This window comes from Anser brachyrhynchus (genome assembly GCF_964034855.1).
Source record: "Anser brachyrhynchus genome assembly, chromosome: 2".
In the NCBI taxonomy this organism is placed as follows: Eukaryota; Metazoa; Chordata; class Aves; order Anseriformes; family Anatidae; genus Anser; species Anser brachyrhynchus.
Genome location: NC_137695.1, coordinates 153144997 through 153165016, shown reverse-complemented (window position 1 = coordinate 153165016; position 20020 = coordinate 153144997). Strand labels below are relative to the sequence as shown.

At 38.5% G+C, this 20020-nt stretch overlaps 1 protein-coding gene across 9 annotated transcripts; it reads left to right on the top strand.

The window, feature by feature from the left end:
• The first annotated feature begins 4942 nt into the window (after positions 1–4942).
• TMEM71 (transmembrane protein 71) lies at positions 4943–18811 on the top strand. 9 transcript variants are annotated; one of them, XM_080583639.1, is made up of 11 exons: positions 4943–5099; positions 6656–6741; positions 8189–8246; positions 8961–9173; positions 10155–10324; positions 10834–11013; positions 11547–11622; positions 12125–12174; positions 12358–12430; positions 13685–13710; positions 14173–18811. In XM_080583639.1, exons 2-10 carry the CDS (start codon positions 6687–6689, stop codon positions 13692–13694), a joined length of 885 nt encoding a protein of 294 aa, XP_080439765.1. In that variant the 5' UTR covers positions 4943–5099; positions 6656–6686; the 3' UTR covers positions 13695–13710; positions 14173–18811. The 9 variants fall into 9 exon arrangements, 7 of the variants coding, with proteins under 7 accessions (XP_080439765.1, XP_080439762.1, XP_080439768.1 ...); XM_080583638.1 differs by lacking the exon at positions 13685–13710 and adding an exon at positions 5233–5312 and having other exon boundaries at positions 4952–5099; XM_080583636.1 differs by lacking the exon at positions 13685–13710.
• Positions 18812–20020: the final 1209 nt, after the last annotated feature.

Here is a 20020-nt window from a genome sequence, read left to right as displayed (position 1 = left end):
ATTCAGCATATAATTTGTGGTAGATGAGCAGAGCACTTGACTCACAAGCATATCCCAGTGGTAAATTTGTCATGGTCTGCCATTGCTGAGAGTTTATCTATGGTGGGTGAGAGAAATGGACAGAAGGAACGTCCTGCCAAGACGTCAACTGTATTGGAGTCACTGTTTGAGGGCTCAGCAGCCGGATTTTTATCTCAGTCATGAAGATATTGGGAAGTGCTGTAAGAGAAAAGGAGAGACGGCTAAATCACAGCAAAACATGCAGTCTAGCAAGGAAAGTTTTGCAGTCAGGTTGCCAATACAAACGTGTAGAGAGAATTTGCAAGTTGGAGCAAAGGAAAGTATAACTCCAAAACTCACATCCGTCCAACCAGGTGGAGGCTAGCATTGAGAACGAAAACAAATATGCCACGTCTGCCAGCATGCACTACTGATCGCTTTGTAACACTGATGTGATGTTTTCCTGTCTCCTTTGTAGTCCTGGGGTGTCTGTAGGGGCTGAAGGAGGGTTGCCAACACAAAGACTAGCCCAGAGTGTCCAACCCTGCCTGTAAATTCTTGCAAAACATTTGTTTATGGGAGAAATTTCTTGTTTCTTGATACTTGGCCATTAGGGCTATTCTGGCATCCCATGGACATGTTCCTGGAAGTTTTGGTCTCTGTCCTCAGTTGCCTACTAGGTCACATTCAAATTCTTGGTCTTTATTTAGTGCTGGAAAGCTTCCGAGCTGTAAACCCACTCCACCTCTAGTGTACCATGATCCTCCATGGCATAGCAAACCTGCAATGTACCTTTTCTTCTCTCTAGCTGTCCAGGACAGCACTTGTAATTCAGCTGGAAATGTGACAAGTAAGTATGGCACAGCTGGAAAGATTGCCAACAGTTCCAGAAAGTCCTGTATGTTCTCTGTACAAGCTTCACAAATTTAGATTTTGCTTAAATACAGGCAAAAGGGGACTCTGTCACCGTCATTCTACAGTGGTTATTTACATATAAATAGACAACTGAGGAGGATGCTGAGTAAACCACCATGTAAGACAGGAATTTTAAAGAGCATTATTAGAGTAACACTGCCAATTGCTGTCTGTCTCCATTTGAGCATTCATCAGTACAATTTATTGTCGAAACGACCATGACATCAATACTATGAGTAATCAGTATTCGTGCTTTAAGAACCAATGGTACCGACACCTTCTCAACTATATATTTTCAGTATACATTGAGATTACTAAGTTCTTTCGAATTACATGATATCCAGAAGACTTCACCGCACAGCAGTACAAGACCTTCCCCTATTGTTCCATTCCAATCACATCAAGACCGTCACAAGAAACAGCTAGGAGCTCAGGTACACTGATCAGCAGTACATCACCACCTCCAGAGAAACATTTGTTTTCACTGTGGGACTCATCAAGCAGCAAGGAAACTCCCTACCAAAGATTCAATTGTATCTGTCTAGACAGAGCACCTAGGTGGTACTCTAAAGATGTGCTTATCTAGGTAACCTGTTCAGCTTTCAGACACCAAGGTGCCACTACGCATATGGTCTGTCCACCATTACCCGAGGAGACGTGCAAGACAAGGAATGAAGGCAATTGAGCCTTCACCACCTCTCTAGGTTTCTTCCTACTTTTTGTACTTTCATAATCCTTAATTAAATTAAATCAGCCAAATGTTAGCAGAGACTTGTTTGTTCATTACCTGCCTGTTCAATGATGGTCACTGCTCTTTGTAGATTGTATCCCTTCTCGTAAGGAAGTTTACAAAGAAGTCTGATGAGGAACTGTCATTTCTTTTAGGGACGTTGACTAAACTCTCCTTCGACTGATGGATTTCAGTATTAGCATTTCTCTGTTAAAATAGTTGTTAAAGGATCAGTATTTTTGGTTGCAAGGGGAGTTGCAGATTCTTATGGAAGAGCTTCTCTCTCCCCATTTACGCTTTTCCACTGCTCTTGTATATTGAAGTGATATTGTAATAAGTTCCTCTCAAAAGTATTTCTACATCTACATCAAGTTACATATCAACCAAATTTGCTTCTGATACCATAAAATCAAAGAGCAAGGAGATGCAGCACGGAGTAGTCATGGCTTTGCACAGAGAAGTATTATTGTGCATTAAAGGTTTGATGGATTTGAATCCTTTCTAAACACTTTTTTTCTACCTGGGCTCTTTGTGTAGGATAATACAAAGGTAACTGGCAGGTAAGCTCATGTCGAGATCCAAGCAGTGTGGATGTATCAGCAAGCTCAGAGCTAATGTATGCATTGTACTCCACCATGAAAATAGGAATGCCCTTTTTTGCATGTATAGCAGGAGCAACTAAGCTAAAAGAACTAAGCTGGAAAAAAAAATCAAGCCTGAAAGTAAGGTTTTTAGTTAGGTGGTGTGGGATTTCCATTTGATAAAACTAAAAATGAATTTGTTCCTCTTTTCAAGCAAATTATTAAAGTCATATATGATGTGACAGTTCTGTAAACTGCAATGAAACTCTAGCTTTTTGAAGGAACAGCCTCCTCTTAAAACTGCAATAAGATAGCTGGATTTGTGGGAATTAGGTTTTTCAATTACCAGGACAGTTCAGACATTGCTAAGTGGTTCTACTGCATAAAGCAATACGCCTAGCTTAAAATGTGATGATTTACAAAGGTGAATTAAAATGAGTCTCAGTTTTCTCTGCAGCAAGAATACAGACAGGAAGAGTTTCAGGGAAAGGTGTAAAATCTCATCCTGTTCCTTACGCTACGTGTCTGCTTTTGGTGCCTGTCTGGGACAGGATAGTAGGCAAGATTGATCTTCAGTTGGACCCCATGTAGCTGCTCTGTGAATTTCAGTACCACCCAATCCTCTCCCAGTTTTCTGAATGTTTAAATTAGTTCTTAGATATCTCAGAATCTTTTTTTGCTTGTTGAATACTCTATAAAGGGCATTATCGAAGAGCTGTGATTTGGGACAAATGGTTTGATATGATGGTCACTGGAATATGATGAAAGCTGGAAAATCTAAACATTGTGAACTTCACCTTAAATCAATAAGCACTCTACTCCCTCCACCACGTTCACCTAATTCACTCTACTGGGCATCCCACTGCTAAAATACCCTTTCTGAGAGGAAAGGGCATGAGGGCATGTGAGAACATGGTGTGAGGACTCAGAAGAAGGGACACCCTGTCTGGGGCCCCGGGGCTGCCCCAGGAGAGCCTCAGCCCCAGTGTCCAGGTGTGAAACCCACCCAGATGGGTCAACGCCAGAGCATCTTTGGGACTGAGGGGGCTTGCTGCCTGGCAGCATGGGACACGGTATGGGGTGCAAGGGGGGATCATTTGGGGGTGGCACAAGATTTATTATGTGATTTTTAGGTGAGAGAAGAGAGGTGTGGAAAGAGATGGATTTAGGTGATTTAGGAAGAAATGTGGGAAAATGCAAGGGTAAGGATATTAGAAAGGCCAGTTAATAGCAAACACTTCGCTGGTTGGTATGCTGGTCTGACCATGCCCTGCGTCTGATCAGCACAGTCTGTCCTGTCTCCTTAATAAAATCTTTCCTCGAAAAGGGGCTTGACTCTGTGGGCAGGTATGTGGGGTGTGAGTGCAGCAACAGCAACTGGGGAGACTGGGACCCAGGGGCAGCTACTGGGCAGATCGAGCGCCTGAGCCCTGCAGGTGGAGGCCTCACTCAGGCTGTCAGACCCAGCATGATGTGTTTTCTGCTGGCAGTATGTTTTCTGCTTTATTTGTAGCGTTGTCAAAGGTGGAGTAAGGCTGGGAGAAGAGTAGAAACGTATGTGGTACTTAGTGTTGTAATTTCACATTTCCTTCCTTTTGTGGGTTGAACTTGCAATGTCTGCAACTGACCTGAAACTACTGTACAGCAAGACTGTTGGCATATTCATTTCCTTATAATTTATACTCGTGAGGCTGAGATGCAGCTGGGGTGGGGTAGGTATTTTGAGGAACAGCAGGGAGGGCAATAAATAAGCTATATATAAACATTTATTTGTTCATATAAACTATAGGATAGCACCTACCTGTAAAATATTCACCAGTGCACGAAGTACATGCATCAAAATCTGTGGGACAGTGGCTTTCAGATATGAATGCTACTGAGAATTTTCCATTACTTTGCTATCAGTGGAAATATTTTTCCTTCTCCAAAGAGAAAGCTGTTATTAAAGCACATCAGTCATACTATACTAGATTTATGCTTTCTTTTTGTCAGTGATGCGTGCACGCATCAGGAGAGATGCAAACCAGCATCTTTTGTCTGTTTTTCTGCAGGTGAAGTTTTTCTCCCTACAGCTATATAATTCATAGGTGTCAAGTAGTCTCGTTTAAATTGCTTCTGCATGTAACAGTTCTGCAGCCAATCATTTTTTTTACCAGGGCATCTTAGATAATTCCTTTTTTTCAAGGGAATTTATCTTAACGTTGCATGATCTGTATTTGCAATAATGTTTTTGACCACAGAACATAAACAATTGCGAACTCTTACCAAATGCTTCTTCTGTATAATAACACTTTTGCGAAGTATCTTGTTACTGTGCATGGATTTTGTGGCGGTTGTCTCACTTTCCTACATCAAACAAAGCCTGCCAGGCTCACAAGTAAGCTCCCTGGCTCTTTCACCGAATACCTGGGCTGACTTGGGTATACCACTAAAGTTTTCTGAGTACGATAGAAAAGTAAAGCTGAAACAAAAATCTGCGCCACTTTGCTTTACGAGAAAAGGTTTTGTCTTTCTTCTCCATGTCATAATAGGAAAGAAATGTTGTTTATCATCGGTGTGCCTGTGTTTCACAAAGGTCTGCAAGAGTGTTCCCCCAGCTAATCTTAATCTTCGGTTTGCTCTTCAAAATGAATGCTTCTGGTGTGAGGCTACCATACAGGAAGCATGACCTCATTCTGCCTCTGTGCTGCTGATTGCACGGGCTGTTTTCAAAAGGAAACAAGGGACTTCATAGACCTGCCTTTCTGAAGACCCAGTGCCATTCTGCTCCAGGAAGCTGCAGAAAGAGCACCCTGCACTCACGTCTCAGAGGCTCTGGTGTTGATGAGAAACTTTTTTGCGTGCATTTGTTAATAGTGAAATGGCTTTTCCAGGTTTGGAAGATTTTACAAGTATTTATCTCTTAATATTTTTGGCAGCTGAGAAATAATTAAGCTTCAGAATCATTTATACTCTGCTCTACGGGAAGTTTTGTATTTTTCTGAATGTTTTTCTCATTACTTGAAGGGAAAGAAGACTAAAATGCTCTTCAGTAATGACTGATTTGTGTGAACAAATAAAAGTATTTTTGTAGACACTTATCTTTGGTAGGTACTGTAGAATAACTCTGGTTGCCTGGGCTTCAGCTATTTTAATAGTTAGCTCTGTATTTTGGTACATCCTAATGTAAATATTTACAATGTAAACATGCACAAGGGGTTGCTGGCTATCAATTCAGGACATAGTTGGTTTAAAGATTAATTTAATTTGGGGAGGGAAAGATCTGGTTTGCACAGTGACTTTTTCTTTATATTATGACACGCGCTTGCAGGTGTTTTGAAATTTAAGGGGGTGTTGCCTTAAACTTTGATTTGGATTCTTGCCATAATATATTGCCATATTCATGTTAGATTCCCTTTTAGTGAATTTTCTTAAAGCTGTTGGCCTTTTCTCATGCTGTGATAGCTTCTATATTGATGCTCATTTAGTGATTTACATATACTGCTGCTTAATTTTACAATGGTGGTTCAAATGCTTTGTTTGGGCTTGCTTGTGTTGTTGCTCTAGCTTCTCACACTGTTAATAGCCCACAAATGGAACTGAATATTAAATGCAGCTAGGACACTATTGCAGCATTGTCTACAACATGATGTTTACGTGCTTTCTCCAGCATTGAGCTAATTATGACTTTCAAGAGCCCTCTTCATTAATGCATAAGCCACAGATTTTCATGATAGTGAGTGGAGAAACAATTTGTTGTACCCCCTGTTACATGACTCTTTATAGAAGCTTGACATTAACATAACTTAAAATAGGTTAAAAGCAAATTGCAACTGCTCAGAAACTGTTCTTTGAAGGAGAGAAAGTCATCGCCTCCCCAGTAATGTATTTACATGTGTATAGCTCTCACTTCATGTTATAAGCATATATACACGCTATATTTTATCTAAAGTTTTACTTCTGTGGAAGCTTGCAGCCCTGCAGAGCCATACCTCACATACCTCACAAATTAATGAGGCAGTCCAAATTAGCAGCAGAAGGACTGTGGTTTGCTCTGCTGCTTTCTTCAGTCTGTGTCAATGCTTTCTAATGACAGCACTACCCATCTGTAAGCTGCCATCCTTACAGTTGTTTGTTAGTGGCTGCTTCTCTGCGTTAACATGACTGAGAAAATCAAGTGCAATACAACCGTGACATAGCTGTCGGTAGCTGGAAAGAAGTGTCACTCAGATTATTAGAGAATTGCAATAGATTTAGTTGATGAAGTTATTCCTTTCTAACCCTTTTTAAACACATTTGCCCTAGAGCCAAGCAGTTTTGTCTGAATGAGAATATTCAGTGGACTGTATTATAACTAATACTGTGATACATGTTCATGATAGTATCCTTCCTGATTTTAAAACAAAACAAAATAAAATGTACCTCTCTTTCTTTTTAAACTCTTTTACAGATAATCTGTATTGCCTGTTATTCCTGGGTGCATGAACCTTTTCAAGATGTATGGAATATCACATGTTGCATCAACACCGAGAGCAAGTAAGTTTGTACACGTTTGCCTGGGTTTTTGATTTAAAAAAAAATGGTGTGGAGAGGATCCTGGGAGACTGACAAAATTTGGGATTTATCCCTTTTTAGTTTACATCCAGATCTACTAACCACCTGTTGAGTTTTTGCTGTTTTCTTTTATTGTTCAGATATATTTCTTTTTTCTTTTTTCTTTTTTTTTAATAATATTTTTGCATAATTGAAAATCATGATCGTATGCATAATTTTGCCTAAAGTAAGAGAAATTCTTTCAGGAGCCGGCTGTGTGTGTAAAGTAGGTCTACAATATGTCAGTGAAACACACACAACAATCATTTTGCTATGTGACATTCTGACTGATGCTGCTTTACATCTTTTACCCCCACCAAGTTTCTACTAGTTGTCTCCTGTGCAAGTTGTTTTTGCCAGGGTTAGAGCATGATTTTCCCCACAGAAAAGTGAAATGTGTTTTCTTGAAATGTCAGAGAAACAGTATCTATGGGAGTAGGGTAACAGGACTAATTTGCAAAAAATACCCCAGAAAGTTTTACTTCCCTCTTTGGCAACCCTGCTGGCTCCCAAGGCTCAGTATCCAGGCTGTGACTGACAACCGAGCTGCAAGTGAGGGTAAACAAGACGGGAACACTGACCTTATTGTCTTTCCTTTGCTTCAGCTCATAACTGAACATTAAAAAAAAGAGAAAAAAGTCCTCTTAGGCCTAGCTTCTCTCATAGGTGAGTGACAGGCATTTACTAACAGTGTTGTAAGAATGATGCTCTAAAGATACCAGAGGTAAGGTTCTATAGGGAAAGGTCATATCTTTTATGATTCTATGTAACAACAGATATAAATTCTCCCTATGGATAGCCATTGCTCGCATTTCGTTAGATTGATTCTGGCAGCTGCTGAACATCTGGCAGCGCTTTGCAAACTTCAGCCGTAATAATCCAGACAAATCCTATTTATTTCCTTAATTTTCTGCCACAGTATTATTGTCAATTTTTTTTGGCATGGTCTCTTTCCCCATGCCTGCTGTGCCATGTCTGGAAATTTTATCCGAAAAATGTGTTGCAATGGTAATGGTGGCTCTTCCTTTCTACTCTATAATTATTGCTGGTATGCGTACTATTTTCAGCATGAACCAGATTTCTGCGAAAATACCATTAAAATTACTAATAACCTGTACAAGTGTTTGATTATGGCTGGCTCCGATTCTGTGTTGTCCTGGTTGACGTGATATTAAACAACCTTCCTGTAGTCACCCCATCTTTCCTATGCTCTTTATTTATTCATTTATTTATTTTTTACCTCTTTCAACCTCTCTCTTAATTATTTTTTCATTTTGTTTAACTTCTTTTATGATTTACACAAAGTACCTGTCAGTGAAGACCTGTCAACTGTTTAAGCTGTCAGCGGATACGATAACAACTCCTTCTTACTTGGCCTTTGCCTCTGCAGGTTCAACAGCGTTTGATGGAGAGCACAGACATAGCCTCTCAGAACATATTTTGCGGAGGTACTGAGGAAAATTATACTTGTTTAATTTTCTTTCTATTTTGTTGGAGATATTGTAAAAGCCCCCTTGGCCACATAGAATTAAAGTGCTGATACTAATTTAATTACTAATTTAAAGAGAAATTAGAAGTACTGCAATGGAGCATTAGAAGCACTAGCTTTGCAATTATGAGGTTTTAGAATACCTCCAGTCTACTTTCTTCCCCACCCCTACTGAAATCCTGCTCCCCCTCTGTCACATTCTGTATGGGATACTGAAACCTGCTGCTGAAGCCCATTTCAACCCCTCGGTCAATACAGTGTCTTCCCTTTCTTTCATGGATGTCACTGCATGGCCACTTGGAAAGCAAAGTTGTTGAGGAGAAAGGGCTCACCATAAGTGAAAAAAAAAAAAAAAGTAAGGAGTAAAATTCCTATCACAGAAAAACTTGTACATGTACCTCTTGTACCTCTGTCACTACTCACTCCTTACTTAAAAGATTTTATTTCCTGTAATCTGAAGCTCTGGAAAGCGTGAGGCAGTCATGCTGTAGCTGGCTGAAGCCTCCTAGGTCCAGAAGTAAAAGCATTATCTGCATATTTTAAATCCATCTCTCATTGCCAGCTCCCATTAACTGAAAGTTGATGGCATATGTAAATTTGTTATTATTAAATCATGCTTTTGCACTGTCTAGACATTCACTTAATTAGAGGCTTGGGTTTCTCTCCTTTTCAGTTATGCTTGTGCCTTTCTGGATGATGACACTGCCTACGGGTGTTGTTCCACCGACCCTCTGAGAGGCTCCCTCTTCACATGTCGCCGCAGCCCCCGACTGCTTTCTAATGGTTATTACGTCTTGACAGAAGACAGTTTTCTGTCTGATGGAGAGGGCAACATAACGCTGACACCATCCCAGACAAGCGTTACATACAAAGAGAACTTAGTTCGGTAAGTGAACTACATGCAGGTTTTACTCCGTGCTGGCGATTGGCTCAACATCTCTGGACTTATCTGGAGATACCTGCATGGCTGCCTACATTTTGCTTGGCTTAAGATAATTTCTTATTTTTTCCTTTACTTATGTATATCGGTGTTGTTTCTTAATGGGCATATCTAAAGTGATTTAGTTTGGAGAGTGCAGTGATTAAAATCATTTAATTTTCAGTCATACCCAATTTTATTACCCCAAAACTGTTCAGTATACAGTTGCTATAATTGGAGTTGTGTGAAATAAAGAAAACTGAGGGTTACAACTGATTTTGCCAATGGGGTGTTTTCATGATAAGGAATAAAATAAAATAAAAATAAAAATAAAATAAAATAAAATAAAATAAAATAAAATAAAATAAAATAAAAATAAAAATAAAATAAAATAAAATAAAATAAAATAAAATAAAATAAAGTAAAATAAAATAAAATAAAATAAAATAAAATAAAATAAAATAAAATAAAATAAAATAAAATAAAATAAAATAAAATAAAATAAAATAAAATAAAATAAAAATAAATAAAAAAATAAAAAGGTCTGGTCCTCTCATTCCTTATTGGGAAAACGCCCTCTCGATTTCAGAAGAAGCATTGGTTTAGGATGGGATATAAAATGCAGTCCAAAAAAAGTACAAAGTACAGTGGATCTGGGGATCCAGGCTACACCACATGAAACTTATGGGGAGCATGAGAACACTGGGAGTAGTATCAAAGTCTGTCAACAGTAATATCATTTGGTACCGTAATACCCAACATCACAGTAGCCCAATACATTACTATGCTGCTGATACATCCTTGGTGACATACCCAGGGTCAACAACGGAGCTGGGAACCATATCCAAACTTGGTTCTTCCATCTCAGTTCTGCAAGCTTCAGAGCTCTGTCCCTGCTCATTAAGACTAATTAATTCTATCCCTCGACAATGTGTCTTTTCTTTCTAGCATATTCAGGCGGAGGAAGAAAATCCGCCGCTCTCTTGCCAGCTTGTTCGGTCTCAGTGCCTCCAGTTCGTGGCTCAGCAGCGCTGTCCTCACCAACAGGGAGTCCTCCCATGGAGATGATCCTTGGCCTGATGGATGCAGTAAACTAGAGGCCAGTCAGGCTGATATTGGTAAGCTCTGACCAGCTACAATATTATAGCCTGTATCTACCGGGAATTTGGTATCTCCTTCTATAGGTTTTGTTTGGGTTGCCTCCCAAAATGTGAAGGTAAATGTTAGATGAACAACGGAATTATAAGTGGTGAATTGAGCTCCTGGCATTAAAGTTCGCAGAATGTGAGTCCACAAAGTCCTTTGTGTCAAAAGGGCATTTTTAGACTGATCTTGAATACAAAGACATCATCAGTGACATTTATCTTGGTGCAATTAATATCTGGCTCTGGATGCTTTCACCTGGCTCTTTTAATAATAACATCATTGTGTTATGCTCTATGCAGCCTTGTCTTTGCTCTGAATATTTTCTCTTGCATTCATTGAACCGGCCAATTCCCTACTCCTAAGAATCTGAAAACCTCCCTATGATTAAGTATTTTGTGTGTGTGTGTGTATAAAATCTATTACCACTAATTCTCAAAGCTCATCTTTTGTGTGGTCTCATTTACACATGCACTTTTGGCAGGCGATTCAGACTTTTCCTCTGAATATGATAGCCATGTGCCACAAAGGCAAACTCCAGCATCTATTGGAGCTTCTGTCAGCAAAGATGAGGAGTTTATTCAGCCTGGGAAACCATTTTGTGCTTCACCATCCTGCGCTCAGTTCATGATAAATGCAAATGAAGAGACATTGAGCAAGGCAGGTATGTTACATTTTTATCCCTATATACTGCATTTTTAGACTGAACCAAAAATGTGCACATTCAAAACGTTGATATAGATCCTTGCAGAACAGAATTTATTTCAAAAACATACATTTTAAATGACTCCTTAATAAAATCTTAAAATCAGTATTGTTCACTTATCCCTGCTCACATCTTTTCCTCTCCTACCTATTTTCAGTGACAAATGTAAAAAGAAAAAAGTGAAGAGAAAAATAGAGGAAAGGGCACGGGAATAAAAACTGAAAAGGGCAATTATTCCGAAACGCTTGTTTTCTGCAAGCATTGAAGGGCACAGTGTCTCTATGGTCGTGGGGGAAAAAGACTCCTGAGAGACACCCAGCGCATGAAAATTAGGTTTCTGGTTTGAATTACTCTAAGCGAACTCTCTTAAAAACAGAGAGAAACTGAAGAGACTGGCCTTATGGGCCGAAGGTAGTCATTGCAAACACCTCCTATCATGTATTTATTTTCATGTAAACTCATGCAAATTATTTTCCATACTTTTATTTTAGAATCCAGCACAGTGCGAAATGTTCTTGCTCAGATGGCTGCACTGATCTTGTGTTTAATCATTTCAATATGTACAAGGTAATTCTTTTTTTATTATTGTTTGTTGCTTCTTATGTTAATACGCCATTTTACCTGGTGAATAAAAGATAAAATAAGGGTCTGATTTTCACACTTAAATGTACCTTACTGTGAAAGTGTATTTTCACATGATAGCTGATGCAGGCAAACATCTCAGCTATGTAGGTATGCAACAAAATAAGAAATGTGTATGCAGATGAGATACCTACTTTGTCAAGTGTGTTTGGATAAGGGTCATGGAAGCCTGAAAAGAATCAGAATGTCTTTCCAAATGACCAATATGGGTGTTTCTCTCAGTCTGGGAATGTTGAGATCTTTATTTCTAGGATATTACCTACAGTAGCTTAAGTAACTTAAAGTTTCAAATTGCTGTTCACCTAGGATAGTTTTGTTGGTTCATCTGCAAGAACCTTCTGTTCTCCTCCCACCCAGTGTTCACCTCTGTTACCCCAATATGCGTTCCTTGCTTTTTTTCTAAACTTTCTGGGTATTATATTCTCAGGTATTTTCTGGGAGGATTGTCTGCCACTTTGTTGCTGATAATTTTAGTTTGTAAGTACAGACTTTCTTTCTACTTAACACACAATCTTTTACTGAGTCACATCTGAGGACAGAAAAGTGTCCTTAGATGTAAATCTGTGGCTCTTATTGATGCTGATAAGAGCAATATGTGGGCATATGGGGACAGAATGTAGCCTTCAATCAATTACAGGATTTTGCATTTAAACTTCACAGTTCTTTTGTCCCAAGATGCTGCTCTGTCATCTTTTTTCAGTCTTGTCACATCTTTCAAAACAGCTAAGTTTTGGTAAGTAGCAGTAATGTCATGTGATAAATAGAAAAATTTAGGAATTTTATATGGAAAGGAAGGAGAGATTCCTTCTGTTGTTTTCATGTCAAAAGATAGAAGGCATGATATGAAATTTTTGATAGGGATTTGGCTTCTCCTGTTACTGATTTGTATTCATAGAAATTTTCAATTTATTTTGGAAAACCTACTTCTAATAATGTGCAATAAATTTTGTAACAGTTAACTGTTCACAGAAAAGGAAGGTGAACCTAATATGCTATAATATGAACATGCAGAGACATGAACATAAGACATGCCTCACTAACCCAATGCACCATTAGGTTCATCATAGAGCTTTGCCTTGGGCTCATACTTTAGTCTGATAAATGTTTTAGAAATATTAAATCTGATGAGTTGAAGAATGGTGCTAATGTTGCTCTGTTTCAGACTGCTTTATTTAAAAGTTTTGCACAGAGCTGTAGCTTCTAATTCCTTCTGGAGAAAAAGACTTGCAGAGACATAGATCTGAATTACTTCTTCAGAGCAGCTCGTGCATAGGCCTCTGTGCTGCAAGCATGTGCTTGGCTGATGAATTATTATTCTTTCACTTTCTATACAGCAGAAAATTCTTCTGAATGTGTCTAAAATGCTGCTAAGATTAAAAACATTTGGGCTTATCTGAATATGTGGTGAAAGTGAAGCTCAAAAGGACACTGCTTGTTTCTCATACTGTGTCGGGGTTCAAGAGTTTAATGTATCCCAAGGGCAACAGGACAAATCTGGCAGATTTGCAGCATTTGAACTGGGTAAATGGAAGTTAGCAAGCAAAACCTGGAGAGCGATATTGCAGTGATTGGCTCAGATTTTGATCGACCAAGGGTCTTAGCACAACACCTCAAATACCCGAGGATAGTATGTTACACTTTGTCACTATGTCCTAATTCCAAATAAAATCAAAGCCACCAAGTTAGGACTAGCATGTTGCAAAGTACAGCTTTCAGACTTCCTGAATAGTTTAGTCCTGAGTCATAAACACAGTTCCTCACAAGAGGCAAACAAACACACTCTGAGAGCTTTCTATTTACTGGGGTACAAAGAATACCTCTTTTACCCTCATCACATAAGAAAAGATACCTGTTCAAACAAGTAATCCAACAGCATAAGGAAATTTGGCAAACCAGAACCTACACGATATATTGAACGTAACAAACTGTTGTGTGAATCAGGACGTACAAAAACGTATGCATTTTATTTTTATTTTTCCCCCCCCAGGAGTAATTGAAAAGCAGGAATAATTGGTGAGTATATGTTTAAGTATGTTTAAGTTTGAAAGAATTCCACACATTTCTGGGAGAGCCCCATTACAAAACAGGTTTCAAACACAGCAGAAAAGTTCCCTGAACTTTTCATTAAAAGCAGGCTTAGCTGTAGGACCTTTGCCAGTTTCCACATTGAATTATTCCACTTTGCTGTCTAAAACTCCTCTCTGATTTTATGTGGATGAAATATTTGTTACTGTTTGACAATAGGTGTTAAGCTATTAAACAGCCACTGTGCATGATCCCAGAAAAAAAAAATATCTTTTCAGTAATGAGTAAAGTAGTCCTCTTTATCCAAGGTTAAACTGAGCAGTAGGGCCAGGTGCTGTACTGCTCTAGTCTGGTACCACTCATCTGGAATGAGTGAAGCAGATCAACATGTATCTGTCCAAAATATTTGAAAAACACTTACAGTTTCTTCTCTTCCTTATTATTTTTCAGTCAAGTTTTATTCTTTGTCTCCAGTTTCTGTTTATCAAGCATTTCTAAGTCTCTTAAAACAAGAGCACTGACTTCTTTCTACTGCAAGTTGGCCATCCCAGTCCTGGTTCCCTCATTTCTTTCACCTCTCTAAGTTGAAAAGACAAAAATGAAAAGAAGAACTTAAGTAGAGCTCTGCCCAGGTCTGTGTTCCTCGTCGTGTGGATAAAACAGCCTTGTTCGTCAGTTCTTGGATGAGTGCAGCTCAGCTTCTGAGATCTAAGGGCAGCTGCACAGCTGCGGATGCAACCTTGGAGTCATTCCTCAGAAAGAAGGTGTTCATCCCCAGAACAAAGCATTTTAGAAGTGCATGGAGGCACTTGATCACTTTGCACGGTATGAAAGCCTATGATGAAAAATGCCTACTGCTCATCCACAGCCAAGCAGCGGACACTAGTTATGGCATTTCTTACAGTCAGTGGGACTGCTTGTCCATGGGCTACAACACCAGAGGTTTAAAGCTGACTGATTTTGAAAGCCAGCATCAGTATTAACCAAAGCAGGTACTGCAGGATGGAATGGAGAGCTTGGGACTTGTTGCCTAGCAGAAGTGAAATCCCGGTTGCTCCAGGACACTGGAGGCAGCGTGCCAGCATCTCGAAACAAGCTCTTCTGCCTTTCACAGGAACTTAAAGGCAGAGTGGTTACTTCTATACATTTCACTATCAATTCACTAACAGTTTTCATTTTTCTTCCTCCTCAAATTTATTTTCCTCCTCATCAACCTACCAGATACCTCCTTGTGGCCACTGTTACACATGTTCCCAAGGAAACAAACAAACAAACAAACAAAAAACAACAAAAAAAAAATCAAGGCAATCAGAATTGTTTGTGTTCTTCCTTTAAAATACAATTCATTTTAGCTTTATTTTTATTCTGGTCAAACTACAGGTGATGCCATACTTCTTGGTGACCATCTGCAAGCAGTAATGCAAAATGATTGCAGTACCTCTAGTCTCATGTCAAGGAAGCCCTGCATAAGCATCAAGTCTTATAAGTACTTTGATAGTAAACTGATGGTGAAAATGTTTAGCAATCCTCGTTAGTTTTGCTTTTAGTGAACAGCTAATGTCTTCAAATACTTTATTAATTTATTGTAACGACACGCTGTCAAAAATAATTGGTTTGGATAATGACTGAGTACATGTGGTAATATTTCAGAAGCATTATTTATCCTGTGTGCACATTGTCTTTTGGCAGTTATACCTAGCACTGTAAAAAGAGAAAAGAGGAAGAAAGAAACATCACAAAAAGTAAAAATTAATGATGACAAATTAGTGCCCAATTATTGGAAGGAAGGGATTTTTCAGAAAACCAGCAATCAGTATGTGGAAAAACAATAATTAATCTGAATTACCTGGGTTATGATACAAAACAAAACAAAGAAACGATAACAAACAAACAGACAAAAAACACCCTGCAGCTAGTAACTGTAATTTGGAAACACTGAGCCTTATTTTTCAACTTGCATCTTTGCTACCACAGAGACTATATTACACATAGATCCTGTGGGTAACCAAAAACTGCTGTCTTGTGACTCCAAGCTTTTAATAATCTGCTACTTTAAATATCTCCCTATATGCCAGTTTAGCTAGGACAGCATGGATTTCATTTTCCTGTGCAACAAAATGATGATAATGTGTACCACCAAATCAAATGTTGACCACCAAATCATTCTATAACTAGTGCTCCTTCTAGTCTACTTGTCCCCTGTTGTGCTAAAAGTGATGCTAGCACAGCCCCAGCTGGTAAATCAGATGTGAAATACTGGCTGTGGAAGAGCTCGGGCTGCTGACGGGATACAAACAGGTTGGCAGACATAATGACTGGGATTTCAAAACTGCGATGAAAGCACATACACTAAAGGTTCTGGTGGAAAAAAAAAGCTACAAAACTGAAACACCACTGTCTGTCCAATTCTATGTCCACGCCAAGATCAAGCACATTATAGCCATATTTCTAGCATCAAAAATCCAAAGTGAGGCAATGAAGAAAAGTGTACTTCCAGCAATTTAATATGTATGTTTCTCTTTCAAAGAGTAAATAAATATATGCTAGCAATATTTTGAAGTGAAGCACCAATAGCTCAACATTAAGAGCTCAAACAGGGAAATGTCACCCAAATTAACAATTTATGATAGTAATTTACATTAGCTCAGATTAAGACATTAGTCTTAAGTGAAGGCACACTATCCGATGTAACAAGACTTGGGTTTACAGTTTCAATAAAAGGTGAGAAGGGAATGTTCTTTTCATAAAACTTATGTACTGTGTACCTAGAATGGTTGTTTTAATACTCATCCTCATGTTTAGTTGTAGTTAATGCACTTGAGTATTTTTGTCAGTATCATTCTGCTTCATTTTGTTTAACTACAGAGAGCACTGAGAGTGTCATTTATGTGATATTTATATATATGCTGTGTTATCTATTTTATTGCTAGTTATACCAGGTCCTTTACTAAACCTTTTTATTTTTTTATTTTTTTATGAGGATTAAAAGACCTTTAGTATTTAAATATTTTCCTGGAAGAATAATCTGGAAAAATAATATCCTGTACTGAGACAAAAGTCTAAGACTGCAATTACCCTGCAATTACAGAAGTGATACACTGAAAAGCAGGAAAGCTTAAATTCACTGTAAGCTAGTTAGTGGACATACAATAGCAAGTTAAGAAGAAGATGATTTAGCTTGCTAAAAGTTTGGTGTAATATGAATTGCTTTAATCTGTCTATGAAAAAATAAAAGCTGTACATTACGAGTGTTCTTATCAGGAGAGGGGGAAGCTCTGGAGCAATTTTGCAATTGGAGTTCACGGCTAAAAATAAGATGCGTGGGATCTGCTAAGAGATGCCCTCTGTGATATTCATTAACGTTGAATTAACTAAGTTCTCTTCAGTTACCACACTGATTGCCTTTGACAGTTCCCTGCAGTATATTCCAATGGACAGAAAAGCAAACCTTATATTGTTTCCCTGAAAAGAAGCACAATACTGTGCTAAGTTCAATCCCATCGGAAGAAAAATTGAAGTCAAAATCTATCTGATGAAAAACTGAAGACAACATTTTTTAATCTAAATGATTAAATCTGGACTGTCAGATGTAATTAGTATTTGCAATTTCTGTTAACTAGGGAATAAATCATAGAATAATTTTGAACAGTAATTCTCATAAAGTAAAACCATTTGTTGATTGGTGATTAACCAACACATCTACAAAGAGTGAGGACTACTAGAATTTTCTTTCTGTCCTCAGTGATTAAACTCTTACTCAGTTGTAATATAGCACATTATTAAAAAAAAAATAAAAGGAAATCAAAGAAGAAATTCAAGATAGAGATTTATAACTCCCTGTACATTATCTGATATCTTTCCTTACAATTATTTTTTATCATTATGACTTGTCTTATATTTCTTGGTGTGTTCAGCAGAATTTCAAGGTTATTCTTGAATATATATCACATAGTGCTTAATAGTGTGGATGTTCACGTTGAACTGAACAGCAGCAAGCAGAATGATAATAGTTATGGAGTCCCTTAGCTTATAATGTTCCTAGTGTGTCATCAAGTCTGTTTTGTATTTATCCTGGAAGTATTACAAATAGAACTCAAACCATATGGACTAAGATTAACATTTTGACTTAAATGGTATTGAATTAACCATGCTGATACAGGAAATAGGTATGGCCATTCAGCCTAGTTGTTCCTTTGTGTATTTTTTTGTGAATTAGCTGCAGAATTTTGTAAACATCTTTGTATATTTTAATATATACTGAGCAAAACTGCTAGTTCATTTTGTATTATTCTTTTTGTACAGTTTCTTATGCTGCCTTTTGCTTGTTCTCTTTATCATTTACATTTATAGTGAAGTTGTTCTTGTTTACGTTTTTCCTATATTTATGAGTGTCATCAGTACTGAAGTTGTTTATTAAGAATTGCACATATTATGATTAATTTTTTATTTGCCATTTTCTGTCTTGCCTTGTAGGTTATGTGCTCTTTGGACAGGATTTATTGGTACTTTGGTATGAAAATGAAAGCCTAATTTCATTACAGTTAGTTACTAAGTAACTGTTAACACCGTAGTATATAATGATAATGATAATAGTAACAACAAAACCAACAACAGTAATTACCATAGAATCAAAGAATCATAGAATCACAGAATGGTTTGGGTTGGAAGTGACCTTAAAAATCATGTAATTCAAACCCTCTGCCATGGGCTGGGATGCCACCCACTAGATCAGGTTGCCCAGGGCCTCAATTAAATAAGAAATAAATAGAAAGACATAGTTCCAGATTCCGAGTGGGTATCAGTCAGTTGATTTCCATCTGAACTTCTGATCTGCAGAATTTTAGCAGCTAAAATTTGTCCATGGACATCAATTCTCTAGGGCTATAGCACCTTACATGAGTATATTCTCATGGAGTGAGCACATATTCAAGATATTTCTGATGCACTGTGATAATAATGCTGTAAAGCTTATTTTGTTATGACATGGAACGATATTTTATATTGTACTGTTTTATGCATTTAACAAATAAACATGTAATGTATTAAAGCAGTAAAGTGAATTTATCCAGGGAATGAATTCCAGATGGAACTCTTGTTCTTCTTACTCAACTCCATTCTCCTGTTTGTAATGTGGTTTATTACATTATTTGTGCCATGGACATTGTCTCATGCTAAGAATGCAGACTTGCGTTACTTGAAGCTCTTAGTACATAATTAGAGTGAAAAATAACTCATACAGTAATGAACACAATAAGTGCTATAACCTCCAAATTACGTTTTTTTAAATATGTACATTTTGTTAATGTCCTACAGATGGCAAATATTTTGTTGCATGAAGCATATAGTAAGAAGCAATCCTCATTCTGAAGAGCCTGAAGTCTTAATGAAGACAAGAAAGTCCCCAGTGTGACTATCCTAGTTCAGCATCTAGTATTAACCCACGTGTGCTAAGTAACAGTAGTCAAAAAAGCCAATGTTCTGTGCAGTTAAGCAATCCTTTCAGGTTATGGGATATAAAGTTCATCTCCACCACAAAGAAGCTCGGAGGCACAAGAGCAATGCCAGAGCCCCATTAACACAGTCAGAGACACGAGTCCCTGCCCCGGCCCCTGCTGTCCCAGGAGAGCCTTGGTCCTGGGGACTGTGCGTCATCAGAGCAATCTGTTCTATCTTCTCATTAAACTCCATTTCTAACTTCTCCTGGTTGAAGGCCTGTGTATTGGGTAAGCATATGTGTGTATGGGGAGTCCAAGTGCAGCAGCTGGAGTGAGACCAGGGGTCACAGGACAACTGGAGCAAGTGAGGGTGCTCCAGCATCAGCAGGAGTCTCAAGGCAGACCAGCCAGCAAGAAATTGAAATGTCTCCCAGGAGCTGGGCATGTGTGTATGATTCTCTGAGAGCGAGATTCTCTGAGAGCTTCACTTGTGTATGGAGGAGTTGGCTCCCAGAGGGACCAGGAGGGCCAGGACAACTGCAGAGACACCTCTGGGGATCAAATGAGAGGGGTGTGTGTGTGTGTGCGTGCACAAGTGTGATGGCTGGTACCAGCAACCGGAGTGGGGCTGTGGCTTTTGGGCTCATGTACCCAGGTATGATCAACTGGGGAGACTGTGATCCGTGGGCAGCTACTGGGCAGAGTAAGTCTGCATCCAGCCACTGGAGGGATCCATCCTGTAGAGATGTATACACATTTTTCTACCCATAGACATTTATCTTGATCTACCAGAGAGGGAAACAGGATGAGGCCATTGGTGGTGTTCATGTGAACGCTGAGTGTTTCTGCCTCTGTTGATCTGT

What these genes read in the sequence shown, in the direction of transcription:
- TMEM71 (XM_080583636.1), top strand. Translation starts at nt 6,687, where the DNA reads ATGAACCTTTTCAAGATGTATGGAATATCACATGTTGCATCAACACCG. An exon ending in TACAAAGAGAACTTAGTTCG is followed by an intron (nt 9,174 to 10,154) that starts GTAAGTGAACTA and finishes TTTTCTTTCTAG; the next exon opens with CATATTCAGGCGGAGGAAGA. An exon ending in ATCATTTCAATATGTACAAG is followed by an intron (nt 11,623 to 12,124) that starts GTAATTCTTTTT and finishes TTATATTCTCAG; the next exon opens with GTATTTTCTGGGAGGATTGT.